We start from the raw sequence: 15,000 nt of genomic DNA on the forward strand, positions 1-15,000 counted from the left end.
CTTGATTTAAATGGGAACAATTAGCTGAACGTAAACACAGTTTGTATCACTGAAGGAGCTAACAGAGGCTAACGTGAGTATATTAATGAGATGTACATATATTATTTATGTTCTTACATGATTTCATTCTCCTCCATTAGAAACGACCTCTGTTCCTCGTCAACGACTACTTCTTCACCAACATCGACGAGGCTCCGTTCAGGTAACGTCTGCTTCAGAGGTCACCTGACCTTCTGCTGGTTAGTTCAAGTTCCTGTCAGAGAGTTCGTTATTACGGGATCTCAACCTTTGGTAACTTGAAGGCCGGCTCCTGAGTGTTTATAAATGTATTAAATATGACAAAAACAGGAGGAATAATAAACTGGGCTGTAAATATGCTCTGTGATAAATATAAAGTTTAACTTTACATTTTATTGAGGATGTTTTCACCTCTTTACGTTGCTGTCAGACCTGAAGCTGCTCTCTCTGATAAAGGTCTCTTCTCCGTCTCTTCTCTGTGTCTTCTGTGTGTCTTCTGTCTCTTCTCCGTCTCTTCTTCCGTCTCTTCTTCCGTCTCTTCTCCGTCTCTTCTCCGTGTCTTCTCCGTCTCTTCTCCGTGTCTTCTCCGTCTCTTCTCCGTGTCTTCTCCGTCTCTTCTCCGTCTCTTCTCCGTCTCTTCTCCGTGTCTTCTCTGTCTCTTCTCCGTGTCTTCTCCGTCTCTTCTCCGTCTCTTCTCCGTCTCTTCTCCGTCTCTTCTTCGTGTCTTCTCCGTCTCTTCTCCGTCTCTTCTCCGTCTCTTCTCCGTGTCTTCTCCGTCTCTTCTCCGTCTCTTCTCCGTCTCTTCTCCGTCTCTTCTCCGTCTCTTCTCCGTCTCTTCTTCCGTCTCTTCTCCGTCTCTTCTCCGTCTCTTCTCCGTGTCTTCTCCGTCTCTTCTCCGTCTCTTCTCCGTGTCTTCTCCGTGTCTTCTCCGTCTCTTCTCCGTCTCTTCTCCGTCTCTTCTCCGTCTCTTCTTCCGTCTCTTCTCCGTCTCTTCTCCGTCTCTTCTCCGTCTCTTCTCCGTCTCTTCTCCGTGTCTTCTCCGTCTCTTCTCCGTGTCTTCTTCTGTCTCTTCTCCGTCTCGTCTCCGTGTCTTCTCCGTCTCTTCTCCGTCTCTTCTCCGTCTCTTCTCCGTGTATTCTTCTGTCTCTTCTCCGTCTCTTCTCCGTCTCTTCTCCGTCTCTTCTCCGTCTCTTCTCCGTGTCTTCTTCTGTCTCTTCTCCGTCTCGTCTCCGTGTCTTCTCCGTCTCTTCTCCGTCTCTTCTCCGTGTCTTCTCCGTCTCTTCTCCGTCTCTTCTCCGTCTCTTCTCCGTCTCTTCTCCGTGTCTTCTCCGTCTCTTCTCCGTGTCTTCTCCGTCTCTTCGTCTCTTCTCCGTCTCTTCTCCGTCTCTTCTCCGTCTCTTCTCCGTCTCTTCTTCGTCTCTTCTCCTGTCTCTTCTTCTGTCTCTTCTCCGTCTCTTCTCCGTGTCTTCTCCGTCTCTTCTCCGTCTCTTCTCCGTCTCTTCTCCGTGTCTTCTTCTGTCTCTTCTCCGTCTCTTCTCCGTCTCTTCTCCGTCTCTTCTCCGTCTCTTCTCCGTGTCTTCTTCTGTCTCTTCTCCGTCTCGTCTCCGTGTCTTCTCCGTCTCTTCTCCGTCTCTTCTCCGTCTCTTCTCCGTGTCTTCTCCGTCTCTTCTCCGTCTCTTCTCCGTCTCTTCTCCGTCTCTTCTTCATCTCTTCTCCTGTCTCTTCTCCTGTCTCTTCTCCGTCTCTTCTCCGTGTCTTCTCCGTCTCTTCTCCGTGTCTTCTCCGTCTCTTCTCCGTCTCTTCTCCGTCTCTTCTTCGTCTCTTCTCCTGTCTCTTCTCCTGTCTCTTCTCCGTCTCTTCTCCGTGTCTTCTCCGTCTCTTCTCCGTCTCTTCTCCTGTCTCTTCTCCGTCTCTTCTCCGTCTCTTCTCCGTCTCTTCTCCGTCTCTTCTTCGTGTCTCTGCAGCTTCGGCATGGTGCTGACTAAAGGTCACGGACGCCTCATGTTTATTGGAAACGTGTCTGTGGAGGAAGGTAGGAGTTCCCACAATGCATTGCTGCACAGACCTTTTTAAATGTTTGATGGCTGCTGAACTTCATTCATGAGAATAAAAATACAATCTCATACACATTTAGTGTTCACTATGGAGTCACAGGAGAGTCATGAATAATAATACATCAGTAAGAATAGGAACATGTATTTGTTTATATAAAGAGAAGCAAAAACTATTCAGAATGCAAAGACGAATTACAACATTTAGAAGAATAATTATAAGCATTTATTTTCCCATTTATTTGTTCATTTATATCTAAATATAATTATTTTTATATTTTAAGAATTATATATTGATTCATTTTTTATATGTAAGTTACTCGATTATTTTCCGTACATATTTAAAAAACATTTATTTCATAACGCGTCATTTATTTATTTTTATACATCTCTTTTATGTTATTCCTGTGATTCTATATTTAACATTTCCTTCTTAAACCGAAGCGACAGGAAGTCAGTGAGTTTGTTTCTTCTTCTACAGGTTTACACGACCTCACCTCCCCCGACCTCAGCATCGCCACCGAGTGGTACGTCTGAGCCATGAGCTGATGTCTCATTTAGTTCACGTGTGCTGAACACACAGACGAACGAGTTCAATCGTGAATTACAAGCCGAGTGTGGAAGTAATAGAATCAAAGAAGAGGAGAGCAAAGCTATCATTTCTCCACGTTTTCACATCGACTTTGTGTTGAAATGAACTGACATCACGTTAACTATCCAGGTCCTGGTTTACTGAAACCTCTTCTCCTTCAGGACGTACTGCGAGACCGACATCGACCCGAGCCACCGGAAATACTCTCAGCTCCAGGCGGCCATCCGCTACCTGCTGGGCAAGGAGCCCGACCTGGAGTGTAGGTTTCTACACTCAAACAACAAAGTGTATCCCATCATGCATCTGTTTTAGCTCCATTTATATTCATACGAATCAAATCTTTCATTTAAAGAAAAGTTTTGGGAAAAGGAAGAAAGTTCCGGCTGCACAAAGTTACGATTTTCCTTAAAGTCCGTTAAAATATCCAATTAAGTATTAAATGTTTTCTCCTCTTCTTGGTCTTTAACTGAAGGAGTCCTTTGACGTTAGTTGTTGACGAAATCACTTAACGAGCAAAGTAAAGACGTTAAGTTGAGACTCCACAGTGGACACGCTGAATGATTTCTACATTTAAATACCTCTTTAGAAATAAATGTCATCTTAATTATCTTAACTTCTGTACAGAGAGTCCGCCGTGTTTCTACAGCAGCCCAGAACGGACACAACCAAACACTCTGGAGAGAGACTTTTACTTTGAAGGCAGGCAGCAACCTCCAAACCTCCAGTTTTAAAGCTGCATTCTCTCTAGTGTCCACCAGGGGGCGACTCCTCTGGTTGTATAGAAGTCTATAGAAAATGACTCTACTTCTCTCTTGATTTATTACCTCAGTAAACATTGTAAACATGAGTTTATGTCTCAATCTCTAGTTTCAAGTCTTCTTCAATACAGCATGATGTTCATTTAGTACATTATGGTCCATTTAGAGTCACACAGACCATAAAGCAGGGGATGCTTTAGGGCGGGGCTACTGTGATTGACAGGTTGACACCAGAGACGTCTTCTTCTAAAAGTCACCTCTTTGACCGGACTTCTCCGTTTCCTAGGCGACGAGGTGCTGCTGCAGCAGACGCTGTTTGACGCCGTGGTGACGGCTCCAATGGAGGCCTACTGGAACGCCCTGATGCTCAACGACAGGTGAGACCTCGTACATGTCACACCTGAAGCCTTAAAGGGCCAGCTCACACGAAAATACACACGTTTCGTTTTGGTTGTGTTTTTCTGACGAAAGCGTTCATCGCAGGTGATGTGTTTGAGGACCGTCGGCATAATAAAATCTGCCGCTGTGTGTGTGCAGGGTGGAGCCGGGCGTGGAGACGGTCTTCCTCGGGACTCGAGCCGGCCTCATGAGGATCATGAGATACGCTGGAGTGGAGACCAGAGTGGCAAAGTAAGACCTGAACCTTCAGCACCCACACGTCACTGTGTTCGTTTCAGAGAGAGGACGACTTCAGATCTGTTTCACTGGAACTGAAGAAGAAGAAGCAGAAGACAAAAAGCTGCTTGTTGAACGAAGACAACCAACTTTCACTCATTCAGTTCAACTCACAGTCTGAGCTGATCAACACTGATATGTGTCCATATATGTATAGATATATATACTACATATATATAACCGGCGAACCCTTACTGCGGAGCCCTGTTGAATGATATTTGAATGCTTATAACTGGTCGACCTTTGTTTCTAAAGCTTTGGGGGAACAATGTGTCAGGATGATGTATTAGTTTAGTATTATTTGTGTTTCATGTTGCTCTTTTTCCGAAATAACGGGGTCTTATGATGATCTGGACATTATTATTATTATTTATGGATGACACAATAATAATAATAATAATAATAAGAAGAAGAATTCTACAACCCAGGGATTAAAACTACAAGTTTCCAGTGCTGGCTCAATCAATTCTTATAGATTTTCAAAATAAAACGTCTGACCTTCCACTCGACAGAAGGTTCCTGACGCCGGCTGATAAAGACAACCTGTTCACCGTGGATCACTTCCCTCTGTGGTACCGCCTGGCCGTGGAAAACACTCCCGGCAGCTTCTACTACTACCCCGTCAACGACAAAGGTCCCTTCACTCAGAAACATAAAGATTATTATGGTTATCGTTAGAAAATGTCTGTTAACAGCCGACATCGTTCTCTCCACAGGAGTGAAGTACGTGATCGGGACGACGGCAGTGACGGTGTCCTCCGAGGGGAAGACGGCGATGGCCGGAGGTGAGCCACACTAATGTGAATATTTAAAATGATATTTATAAATGCTATTTATCTGTGGGACGTCTTTCTGTGTGAATAATAATAACAACAACAATAATAATAATTATTATTATTATAATAATAACACTAACTTTATTTATGTAGTACCTTTTAAAAGTACAAAGTAATGTCAAATACATAATATCAATAACAGAAAGCTCAGTGAGACCGTCGATATGTTAAAAATGAAGTGAGGAATAAATAAAATAAATAAAATAAAATAAATAAAATAAATGACATAAATAAAATGAATAAAATGAATAAAATGAATAAAATGAATAAAATGAATAAAATGAATAAAATGAATAAAATGAATAAAATGAATAAAATAAATAAAATCAACAAATACCAATGAGGCGGAAAAGCGACGACATCACATAAATATATTACATTGCTCATAGATTTAATCATTTGATTCCTTGATATTGCCCATTTTTATATCAACTGTTTTATCAACATTGAAGACCACAAAGTCTTGAGTTTTCTCAGAAACAGAAGGTTTGAAGTATTTAAATGAGTTTGTATTACCGCTGTAGACCGGATGTTGGTGAAACATGTCTGAAGACGATCTTCACCTGAACTACCGGTAACAGTGGGATCGTTGGGATCATCATGTCCTCGTGGACAAGTGTTGAATTCAGATACAAACTTAAAGGAACTTTAGCAACAATTTCATTCCTCCATTTATCTGGCTTGTGATCGCATTCGTTTATTTATTCATAATCTGAGGGATTATTGGTGTAAACTTCTGGGAATCAGTGAGAAAACTACGTTCTCTACTCTGTCAATTACTTCTCGAGAAAACCTATTTTCTCCCGATCATGTTTGCTGTTGATGTGTGTTCCTGTTTGTAATCGCAGTGTGTGGAAGTTCAGGCAGGAAGGAAGTTCGGGTCAAACAGACTCGGGACTTTCACCCAGCAGACCTCAGTTTGTGTCTTTGACTTAACATTTAACTTCCCTACAGTAGGTAACGTCCTTACTTGTTTTTGTTCAGTTTTAATTTACAACGTTACCGAAGTGTTTAAAACTGTAACTCAGGAGGAAATACAGTTTCCTCTAAATGTGAGTGAGAATGAGTTGTTTGTTGTTTATGAAAGTCATTTTTAGGAGAAGTGTGAAATACTACGACTATGACTACTAATAACAACACTACTAATAATTCCAGGCCACGGCATCCCACCTGGTTTTCCATCACACTTTATACTTTGAACAGTTTGACTTTGAAACAGGGATTAAATTCCACTTTGTGTTTTGAACATTTTCTTAAACTGTGAATCTGCAGAAACCTGAGTTCAGGTTAAACGGTGAGAATCTGTGTTGGACAAGAAACAATCAAGTTTAAATCTCGTAACTTCCATCCCTTTAGTGAGATTAGCAGTTTACAAGGAAGGCGGGACTACCTGACGAACAGTAGAATATGCAGACTGACCTTCAGTGCGTTTGATTCTGATCGACTGCTGTCTGCGATGTGTGACCGGCTCACATTGTGTATGTTTTAAAGCCTGTCGGTAGAACCTCTTTCTTTGATGAACAGTTGAGGGACCCACAGATTCAGGAGTCAATAGTTCTCATTCATCCTAACGCTGCTGACACAGCGATGTTTCTGTGACGCTCTGACGGCTGAAAAATCCATTAAAAACGAGCCTTTAAATGTCGGAGAAGCTGACTGTCAGTCAGCTTCTGTTGAATCTGAAGTTCATCAGTATTCCTCGGCTCGACCGGTCAGAGGACTTCTAGACCCGACTTGTGTTGTTTGTCTCAGAACAATTCGATGATTGTTTCATCCTGTGACTGGTTTGATAAATGTGTTTTTAAAAAAGGAAGAAATCCAGTTTAGATAAATATAGTTTATTATCTTCAGCATCATTAACAGTTCATGTGCTTATCACAGAGAATACAGACAGAATCAATAAAAACACACAGAAGGTAGAGTGTATACGGGCTGACAGCCTCACACACACTCTGTCTGTTTGTGCTGGAATCAGAAGCTGCTGCAGCTCAAAGCTCGTCCTCTAGGGGGCAGTACAGCTCTAAGTGTTTGGATGCAGTTCACCTCAGTGATGAAGCTGAAAAAAGCAGCATTTCCCTGCCAGCAGGACTCTGACGTGGTGTTTAGAGGGACTTGAACAGGGCTACAGAACTATTCCTCAACGTGTCACAGAGATAACATGAGATACACACAACTGATCCAGAGCAAAAGAGGAAGTGTGCAGCAAACAACGGGAGAAAATGTCACCTTTCAGATTCACATTTGAGCTTGTTGGGCTCGGATACGACGACGGACATCTCGAACAAAAAAAGGTATTTTCATATTCCTAAAGGAAGAAAGGACAAACAGATGATGGGAAGTCAAGGTAGCCGAACTGGCTGAGGGATGCAGCGCGGGGAATAGCAATGCACAGAGCGTCCATACATTAGAAGAAGTGCTGCAGCATTCCAGTTCCTTTTTTAGAGTCTGGTCCATCGGCCCAGAGGGGTTTTCAGCTCGACCACAGAGCCGCAGCCGTCCCATCCGATGACGAGAGCCGAGGATCAGGAAAGATCAGAAGCTGCTGATCCGATACCCGTGCACGACGCCCTCTTTGGGCGGCGACTCCTCCGGCGACGACATCGGCCCGTCCTCCAGGTCCGTGTCGGCTCCGGACTCGGCCATCAGAGGCCGACCGCGCGTCTTCATCTCCCTGTGGTAGCGCGCCATCAGCGAGGCGTACACGCAGCCGTAGGTCGCCGCCACCACCATCAAGACACACACGGTGCCGCAAATCACGGCGGCGACTATTTGCGTGCCGTGCGCTCGCCGCACGCTGGCGGGCCGGTAGCGCTGGCGGACGCGGTCGTCGTTGCTGCTGATGCGGCCCGGCGGGCACGGATGCCGGGTGGCGTAACCCGACGCGCCCACTTTGGTTGGACTCTGCAGGCAGTAGTTGAACAGCTCCGCCGGCACGCTGCGGATGTCTCTGCCCTTCAGATCCCCCGGGACACTGCACCGCATCGCGTCCACCTGCCCATCTGCAACAAAAACAACCAGACCGGAGAGAGGGGGGGAGAGGTCGTTATATTCTTAGATATCTCTGCTCCGCACGCATCCGTCCTGCAGAGCAGAGATGAATTGCTTCGATTACACAGCTGTTTGAATTACAGGCTCAAAATACAAACGGGGATTCGCTCCGGGGCAGTTTTAAAGACGAGGCCGAAATGATCAACTTCACAGTATTTGAGATTTGGAGAGGCCCTCACCCCTGTAAATCAACCACTCCATCCAGTGCTTGAAGTCTCTCATCTTGCAGTTGCACTCCCAGGGGTTTCCCGCCAGCTGGAGCTCCTGGAGCCCCACCAGGGGCTCGAAGGTGACTCTGTCCAGGGCCGCCAGCCGGTTGCTGGCCACGGACAACCAGGCGAGTCTCTGAAGCCCATCCAGCAGGCCTTTGGGCAGCCACAGGAGGCCGTTTGAGGACAAGTCGAGGCCTCGTAGCCGCCACAGACCCCTGAAAACGTCCTTGCTCAGGCCGACGGCCCCTTGGATCCCATTCGCGCTCCGGAGCGCCGCTGTGCTGTTGATGGGGTCGGAGGTCACCGGGCGCACGCCGAGGTAGTTAGCGGAGAGATTGAGCCAGCGCAGGCCGCCCAGGCTGGAGAAGGCTCCGGGCTGCAGAGCGGAGAAGTGGTTCTGGGACAGATCCAGGAGCTCCAGGCTGCTGAGGTTGGACAGCTCATTGGTGCCCAGGGAGGAGAGGTTGTTCTGGGGCAGGCGGAGGATCAGAGAGTCCTGGTCCAGCAGGGCCAGGATGGGCGTCAGAGACGGGAGGCCGACGGCGGAGCAGTCAGTGGTGTTGCCGTAGCAGGTGCAGACACCGGGACAGCCGTGGACCGAGCCCAGCAGTCCCAGTAGAGCCAACACCAGACTGGACAGGACTGCACACACTGGAGGAACAAACACAACCGACTTGTGTCACAACAACACTGCAACACCAAGAATTGAAGATCGCTCCTCGTCTCAGACTACAATGCAGCGTCTACCCGGACTCACCCAGACTCTCCTGGTGACTCCGCCCATGCTGGTCCAGGTTCTTCATGTCTGTCCCATTGACTCGACTGTGGCTTCAGGCTCTCAGCCAGATGTCCTCGCTCTCTGCTGGTTCACACCAGCGTCCAGAGAACGTCCTGGAGAAAAACAGAGGAGGAGATGTTTTAACTCTTTTCTTTTAAGGATTTCCAACATAGAAAGAAGAAAGTCTTCTGGATGATTTGATGATGTTACACATTTATTTTAGTTACTTTCATGAACTAAAAACACACACTGAAAGGGTTAACGCTGTGGTAGAGACCTGTCAATCAGCGTGTAGCCCCGCCCTAAAGCATCCCCTGCTTTATGGTCTGTGTGACTCTAAATGGACCATAATGTACTAAATGAACATCATGCTGTATTGAAGAAGACTTGAAACTAGAGATTGAGACATAAACTCATGTTTACAATGTTTACTGAGGGAATAAATCAAGAGAGAAGTAGAGTCATTTTCTATAGACTTCTATACAACCAGAGGAGTCGCCCCCTGGTGGACACTAGAGAGAATGCAGCTTTGACACATGAAGCTTTGACTTCACTTTTTCAAATCTGAGCATTTTGTCACTGCAAACAAATTCATCCAAAGTCACTTTTTAAGTTCAGGCTTTGTGTCTTTTTGACTTTTTTATGTGAAAACACTTCAATTCCATGTTCATCAAAGACTTGAAGACTTCCATCGTCTGTGAGAAACGAGCAAAATGAACAGGACGGCTGACACGAGTCCTCCAAGCGTCACCACTTTACCATAAAGGATAATCCTCCATGAGGCTCGTGGAGATTCACTCTGCTCTCTTTACTTTCATTCATCTCGTCAGTGGCGAATAAAAGATTTACTCGTTCACACGCTTTCAATCTGCTCCCCGGGGGGATTCAAACCGACGCTTCTCTTTCGCACCAGCCTGTTTCTCAAACCTCTCAGCCAACCACCGAGAGTGCAACTCGATACGGCAGATTAAAGCGGAGTACTTTTCGTTTGTCGCTGATTTAAAATAAAAACATCAAGAGTTTAGCTGCAGTATATTGGCATCACAGGCCGGCTTCTCCTCAATCCCGTCATTCTTTGTCTTTCTGTCCCAGAGAGAGAACACACGAGCTTCACGGTGGAGTTAAATAATCCTGTGTTTCCACCAACACCGGAGAAAAAGTCAACGCCAACTTCCTTCTTCTTAACGCCCACTCGTTCGTGCAGATTCAGAACAGCGTCAGCATTGTTTCCCCCTCATACCTCCAAGTCAAATGTTTTGGGTTTTTGATGATTCACGCGTTTTTTTGTAAATCCCTTAGCCTTCTTCTCTGTGAGCAGCTTTGGGGCCACTCAGATGTGCGATGAAGCTGCAGAGGTAAAAAGGAAAAAGTACCGTCCGTTGTCCGTCTGCAACAAAGGAGCCGGAGAAAAACGCCGCCTCAAGGTCCTTCTTTTGTTAAGTCGGAACAAAGACGCCAGTCACTCAGCGGGAAAGGTGCCTTCAGGCCACTGACTGACATTACTGAAACCGGGAGGAATCACAATGCAGGTTACAATGGGAGATAATGGGAGGACATAATGGGACATGTGGAGGCTCCCCAGAGGAATGTTTGACGTCACTTCACATCATCATTTTTGTTTTTAATTGCAGTACTGAAGTTGACCACTGGGGAACATGTGGGCGACATATTCAACTCTGTTTAGACATCACTGGTCTGGTCCCACACAGGTGAACCACTGCTTAGATACCAGATTCAGACATGCAGATAAGTCTGTTGTTGGAAAATCAACTGTACAAAACTGAGCCTCTTAAATTAACGCTTAGATTTCCCCAAAAACGTTGACGGATATCAGTTCCGAGACTCTGTAAGCTGCAGTTCCTCTAATGGCCACTAGATGCTGCTCCTGAAATACATAATCCATAATTTACTAAATGAACATCATGCTGCATTGAAGAAGACTTGAAACTAGAGATTGAGACATAAACTCATGTTTACAATGTTTACTGAGGTAATAAATCAAGAGAGAAGTAGAGTCATTTTCTATAGACTTCTATACAACCAGAGGAGTCGCCCCCTGGTGGTCAGTGGAGAAAATGCAGCTTTAGCACATGAAGCTTCACTAACTGACAACGACGGCAGCGATCCGGTTAAATCCGACCTTCAGGCTTCTTCACATCCCGTCACATAAATAACTGTAATTTTATAACTTTCCGCAGATTCAAACCAGCAACCCTCTGGTCCGAAAGTTCACTTCATCAGCCTCTCTGTTCCTGCTTTGTTGTTTTTTACAAAAAAGGATTATTATCTTGATTTCAAGCTCAGCTTTTAAGATTGTGTCATTGAAGTCCTGCCGATGTGAAGTTCTCCGCCTCGTCCGCAGTACATCGCTCCGGTTCTCTGGGCTCTTAACGTGGCGTTCTGCTAGCTGCTTAATGGCCTCTGACAGGCCCGTTCAGCCCAAAGAGCATCAGTTAGGACCAAACGACGTCCGAAGGTGTTGGACGGGTTGAGGTCAGGGCATTTCTCTTTGGAGCTGATTCTGGGTTTTAAATCAGGAAAAGAGACAAACTACAGCAGGTTTGTAGCTCTACCCATGAAAAGTAATGCATGAAATCTATTTATATGTTGTCCACGTAAGGAAGTATAACGAGCGGTGAAGTCCACGTTTAGGTGGGTCCAACAATGCTGGACTCTCACCCAGGAGACCGCAGTTCGTGTCTCGTGTGAAAGCAGAAGTAACGGTACGTTCTTAATTACTTCAATCCAAATCACGATCTCTTCATGAACCGAACGAAGTGTTGCCTAAAACGCAGCCGAGTTGTTTCCCGTCTACAGTCAGAAGTTTATTTTGAAGAGACTGTGTGCATGTAACGTGTTGGACTTCTGTTGGAAAAAACGAGGACGTTTTTCAGAAGATATACGAACAGCTGTGCGAGGACACGTCGTTTGTTAGAAGATATTGTTGTGTGCTGCACAACAATAAGTCGATTGACAGAAAACTAAAAACTATTTTCATAATCAGTTGATCTTAAAGTTGAACTGTTTGGACAAAATGAAACGTCTGAAGACGTCACCTCTCACTCTGGGAAACGAGGACGTTTTTTTATAACTTTCTAACATTTTGTACATAAAACAATCCGTCAATTTATGAAAAACAGGTCCAGTGTTCAGCAGCATTGAGACTTCCCTTCATTTGAACTGTAAGAACTCAGAAAACATTGGACAACTTACTTCAGCCCATACAGTGAACATGCACGCGCACACACACACACACACACACACACACACACACACACACACACACACACACACACTGTCTCACCATCTGCTCCACTGCTTCAGCCTCCAAACAGAGGAAGAAGACAGGAACTGATCTGCTTCATCTGCTGCGTTTCAGAAAAGAAGAAGAAGAAACTCGTCCGTCTTTAAACCACAATCTGGGTCTGGTCTTTCTGAGTCCAGAAAACCAGAAACTGATTCCTCGTCAAACGCGTCTCGTCTTCGTCGTCCTCTCCGTCCTCATCGCTGCTCTATCAGCTCCCTCTGATCGTCTCTGAGCTCCTGTCCAGCACACACCCAGCCTGCTGACTGAGGGCGAGCGAGCGAGAGAGAGAGAAGCCACATGCTGCTGCTAATGGTGTGTGTGTGTGATGTGCATTAAAGCAGAGTTTGACAGAAATAGTAACAGTGCAGAGTGTTGCAGCTGCAGGCTGAGCTCTGAATGAATGAATGGAGTAAACATTGTAAACATGAGTTTATGTCTCAATCTCTAGTTTCAAGTCTTCTTCAATACAGCATGATGTTCATTTAGTACATTATGGTCCATTTAGAGTCACACAGACCATAAAGCAGGGGATGCTTTAGGGCGGGGCTACACAGTGATTGACAGGTCTCTAGTAGACCATAAAGCAGGGGATGCTTTAGGGCGGGGCCTTGATGGTTTATGTGAAACACCTCGGCGGTGTTTCACATAAACCATCAAGGGGGCACCAGATCTGCAGAATTGCTACAGGTATCCCGTGCCCTTCTCACCTGGGCTGCCCCTCGTCTTACCAGCCTTCGGGCAATGTACCTACCAGGGGAACGGAACCAGTTCGCAGATTTCTTGTCCCGTCACAAGCCTCCACCGGGGGAGTGGCGGCTTCATCCAGATGTAGTGCAGAACATTTGGGGTCTCTTCGGCAGAGCAGAGGTGGATCTCTTTGCCTCGGAGAGGTCGACCCACTGTCCCCATTGGTTCTCCCTGACGGAGAGGACCAGTCCTCTGGGTCAAGATGCCCTGGCTCACACGTGGCCAGAGGGGCTTCTTTATGCCTTTCCACCGGTCCCTCTGATCTTGCCAACACTTCTCAGAGTCCTTCAACAGGGCCACATACTCTTGTTAGTGGCCCCCTTATGGCCAGCCAGGATCTGGTTCTCCCTACTGCACAGACTCTGCTGCAGGACACCCTGGCGCCTCCCCGACAGGAGGGATCTCCTGTCGCAACTAGGAGGTCGGATTTGGCATCCCAATCCCAGCCGCCTCCAACTATGGGTCTGGCCGCTGGAGGGCCCGACCAGCTGCTGACTGGCTGCATAGAGCCAGTCAGAAGAACTATCCTGAATGCCAGGGTACCATCTACCCGGCTGCAGTATGAAAACAGGTGGAGGCTGTTTTCTGACTGGTGTGTGGTTCGGAACAATGACCCGGTGCAGTGCCCCGTACCTGTGGTACTTGAGTTTCTGCAGTCCCTGTTAGATAAGGGCCGGTCTCCCGCTACCCTGAGGGTGTACGTGGCCGCTCTTTCGTGGCACCATGCTAGGGTCGACAATGGCACAGTAGGGAGCCACAGACTGGTGTCCCTCTTCCTAAAAGGGGCTCGGCGGTTGCGTCCGACGAAAGCCCCGAAGGCCCCGGCATGGGACCTACATTTGGTATTGGACACCCTGTGCTTGCCTCCTTTTGAACCCTTGGCACGGGCAGAGCCAAGATGGCTGGCAACCAAAATGGTGTTTCTCCTTGCCATCACTTCAACTAAACGTGTAGGCGAGCTGCATGCCCTGTCGGTGAGTGAATCGTGTCTGAGGTGGAACTCAGATGGATCGGGGGTTACTTTGTGGCCTAATGCAGCGTTTCTCCCAAAGGTGCTGACACGCTCTCATATCAACCAGCCTATCCAGCTTGCGGAGTTTGACCCCCCATCGGGGGAGGAGAGGTCAAGGCTGCTGTGCCCAGTGCGGGCCCTCAGAGCTTATGTGGAGGCCACCGCTTGCATACGGCGGTCGGAGCAGCTCTTTATCAGTTATGGTGGGCCTAAGAAGGGCTGTGCCCTTTCGAAACAGCGCCTGTCCCACTGGATAGTGGAGGCCATTGCCCATGCATACAAGGCGAGCGACCGTCCTCTACCATCCGGAGTGAGGGGCCACTCTACCAGGAGTGTCTCCACGTCATGGGCAGCCCTGAGAGGTGTGCCAGTGGAGGATATATGTGCTGCGGCCTCATGGGCCTCACCGAGCACATTCACCAGACACTACAGAGTGAACGTTCCACCCCTCACCCACTGGGGAGGGTTCTTTGGCCAGCTTCCTCTGCCTGAGCTATACAAGGTGGGTACTTGTGATTCCTCGTGACTCTTTTGGTAAAAGTCATCCAGTGTTAAGCACTGCCTCTGGCGGTCAGTAAGGATGAAATAGAACGAAAGTTACGAATGTAACTACGGTTCTATGAATCCTGGATGACCGCCAGAGTTCTTGGTCACTCGGAATCCCGTGAACTCGCGAGAAGATTCCATAGGACTGAGCTCAGGATGACACCGGAACTTATGGACGACGGGAGTCATCTGAGGTCACGAGTGACTTTGTTGATATAAATATTCGACCTGCGCATGCGCGAGACGGAAGATATCCAGTGTGAAGCACTGCCTCTGGCGGTCATCCAGGATTCATAGAACCGTAGTTACATTCGTAACTTTCGATCTTTGTCTCTTTCAGTTAAACAGCGTTGACAAGCAAATGAATACAGTATATTACCATTGTCTACGGTTTATAGGTTCATTTACCGTTCATAGATC

General features: G+C 46.8%; 2 protein-coding genes across 3 annotated transcripts in view; one reads left to right on the forward strand and one right to left on the reverse strand.

Annotated features, from left to right (window-relative positions):
• Positions 1-15,000, forward strand: part of LOC306782539 (voltage-dependent calcium channel subunit alpha-2/delta-4-like) — a gene marked incomplete at its 5' end in the record, with an annotated part of 70,632 nt that overhangs the window by 32,274 nt on the left and 23,358 nt on the right. Inside the window, 8 exons of the mRNA XM_079275949.1 lie at positions 141-202; positions 1,983-2,050; positions 2,551-2,596; positions 2,823-2,920; positions 3,706-3,796; positions 3,957-4,049; positions 4,607-4,728; positions 4,811-4,879. Coding sequence (XP_079132075.1) covers positions 141-202; positions 1,983-2,050; positions 2,551-2,596; positions 2,823-2,920; positions 3,706-3,796; positions 3,957-4,049; positions 4,607-4,728; positions 4,811-4,879 — 649 coding nt within the window. The remainder of the gene's footprint in view (positions 1-140; positions 203-1,982; positions 2,051-2,550; positions 2,597-2,822; positions 2,921-3,705; positions 3,797-3,956; positions 4,050-4,606; positions 4,729-4,810; positions 4,880-15,000) is intronic.
• LOC306782044 (uncharacterized protein) overlaps positions 6,783-15,000 on the reverse strand; it is a 13,295-nt gene continuing 5,077 nt past the window's right edge. Inside the window, exons 1-4 of one of the 2 annotated variants that reach the window (XM_079275202.1) lie at positions 12,273-12,479; positions 8,948-9,081; positions 8,158-8,841; positions 6,783-7,929 (exon numbers count right to left, since the gene is read on the reverse strand). In XM_079275202.1, coding sequence (XP_079131328.1) covers positions 7,463-7,929; positions 8,158-8,841; positions 8,948-8,993 — 1,197 coding nt within the window. In that variant the 5' untranslated portion in view covers positions 8,994-9,081; positions 12,273-12,479 and the 3' untranslated portion in view covers positions 6,783-7,462. Of the gene's footprint in view, positions 7,930-8,157; positions 8,842-8,947; positions 9,082-12,272; positions 12,480-15,000 lie in introns of those variants that run through there. The other variant, XM_079275203.1, reaches the window with a different exon arrangement.

Source organism: Melanostigma gelatinosum (assembly GCF_949748355.1).
Source record: "Melanostigma gelatinosum genome assembly, chromosome: 1".
In the NCBI taxonomy this organism is placed as follows: Eukaryota; Metazoa; Chordata; class Actinopteri; order Perciformes; family Zoarcidae; genus Melanostigma; species Melanostigma gelatinosum.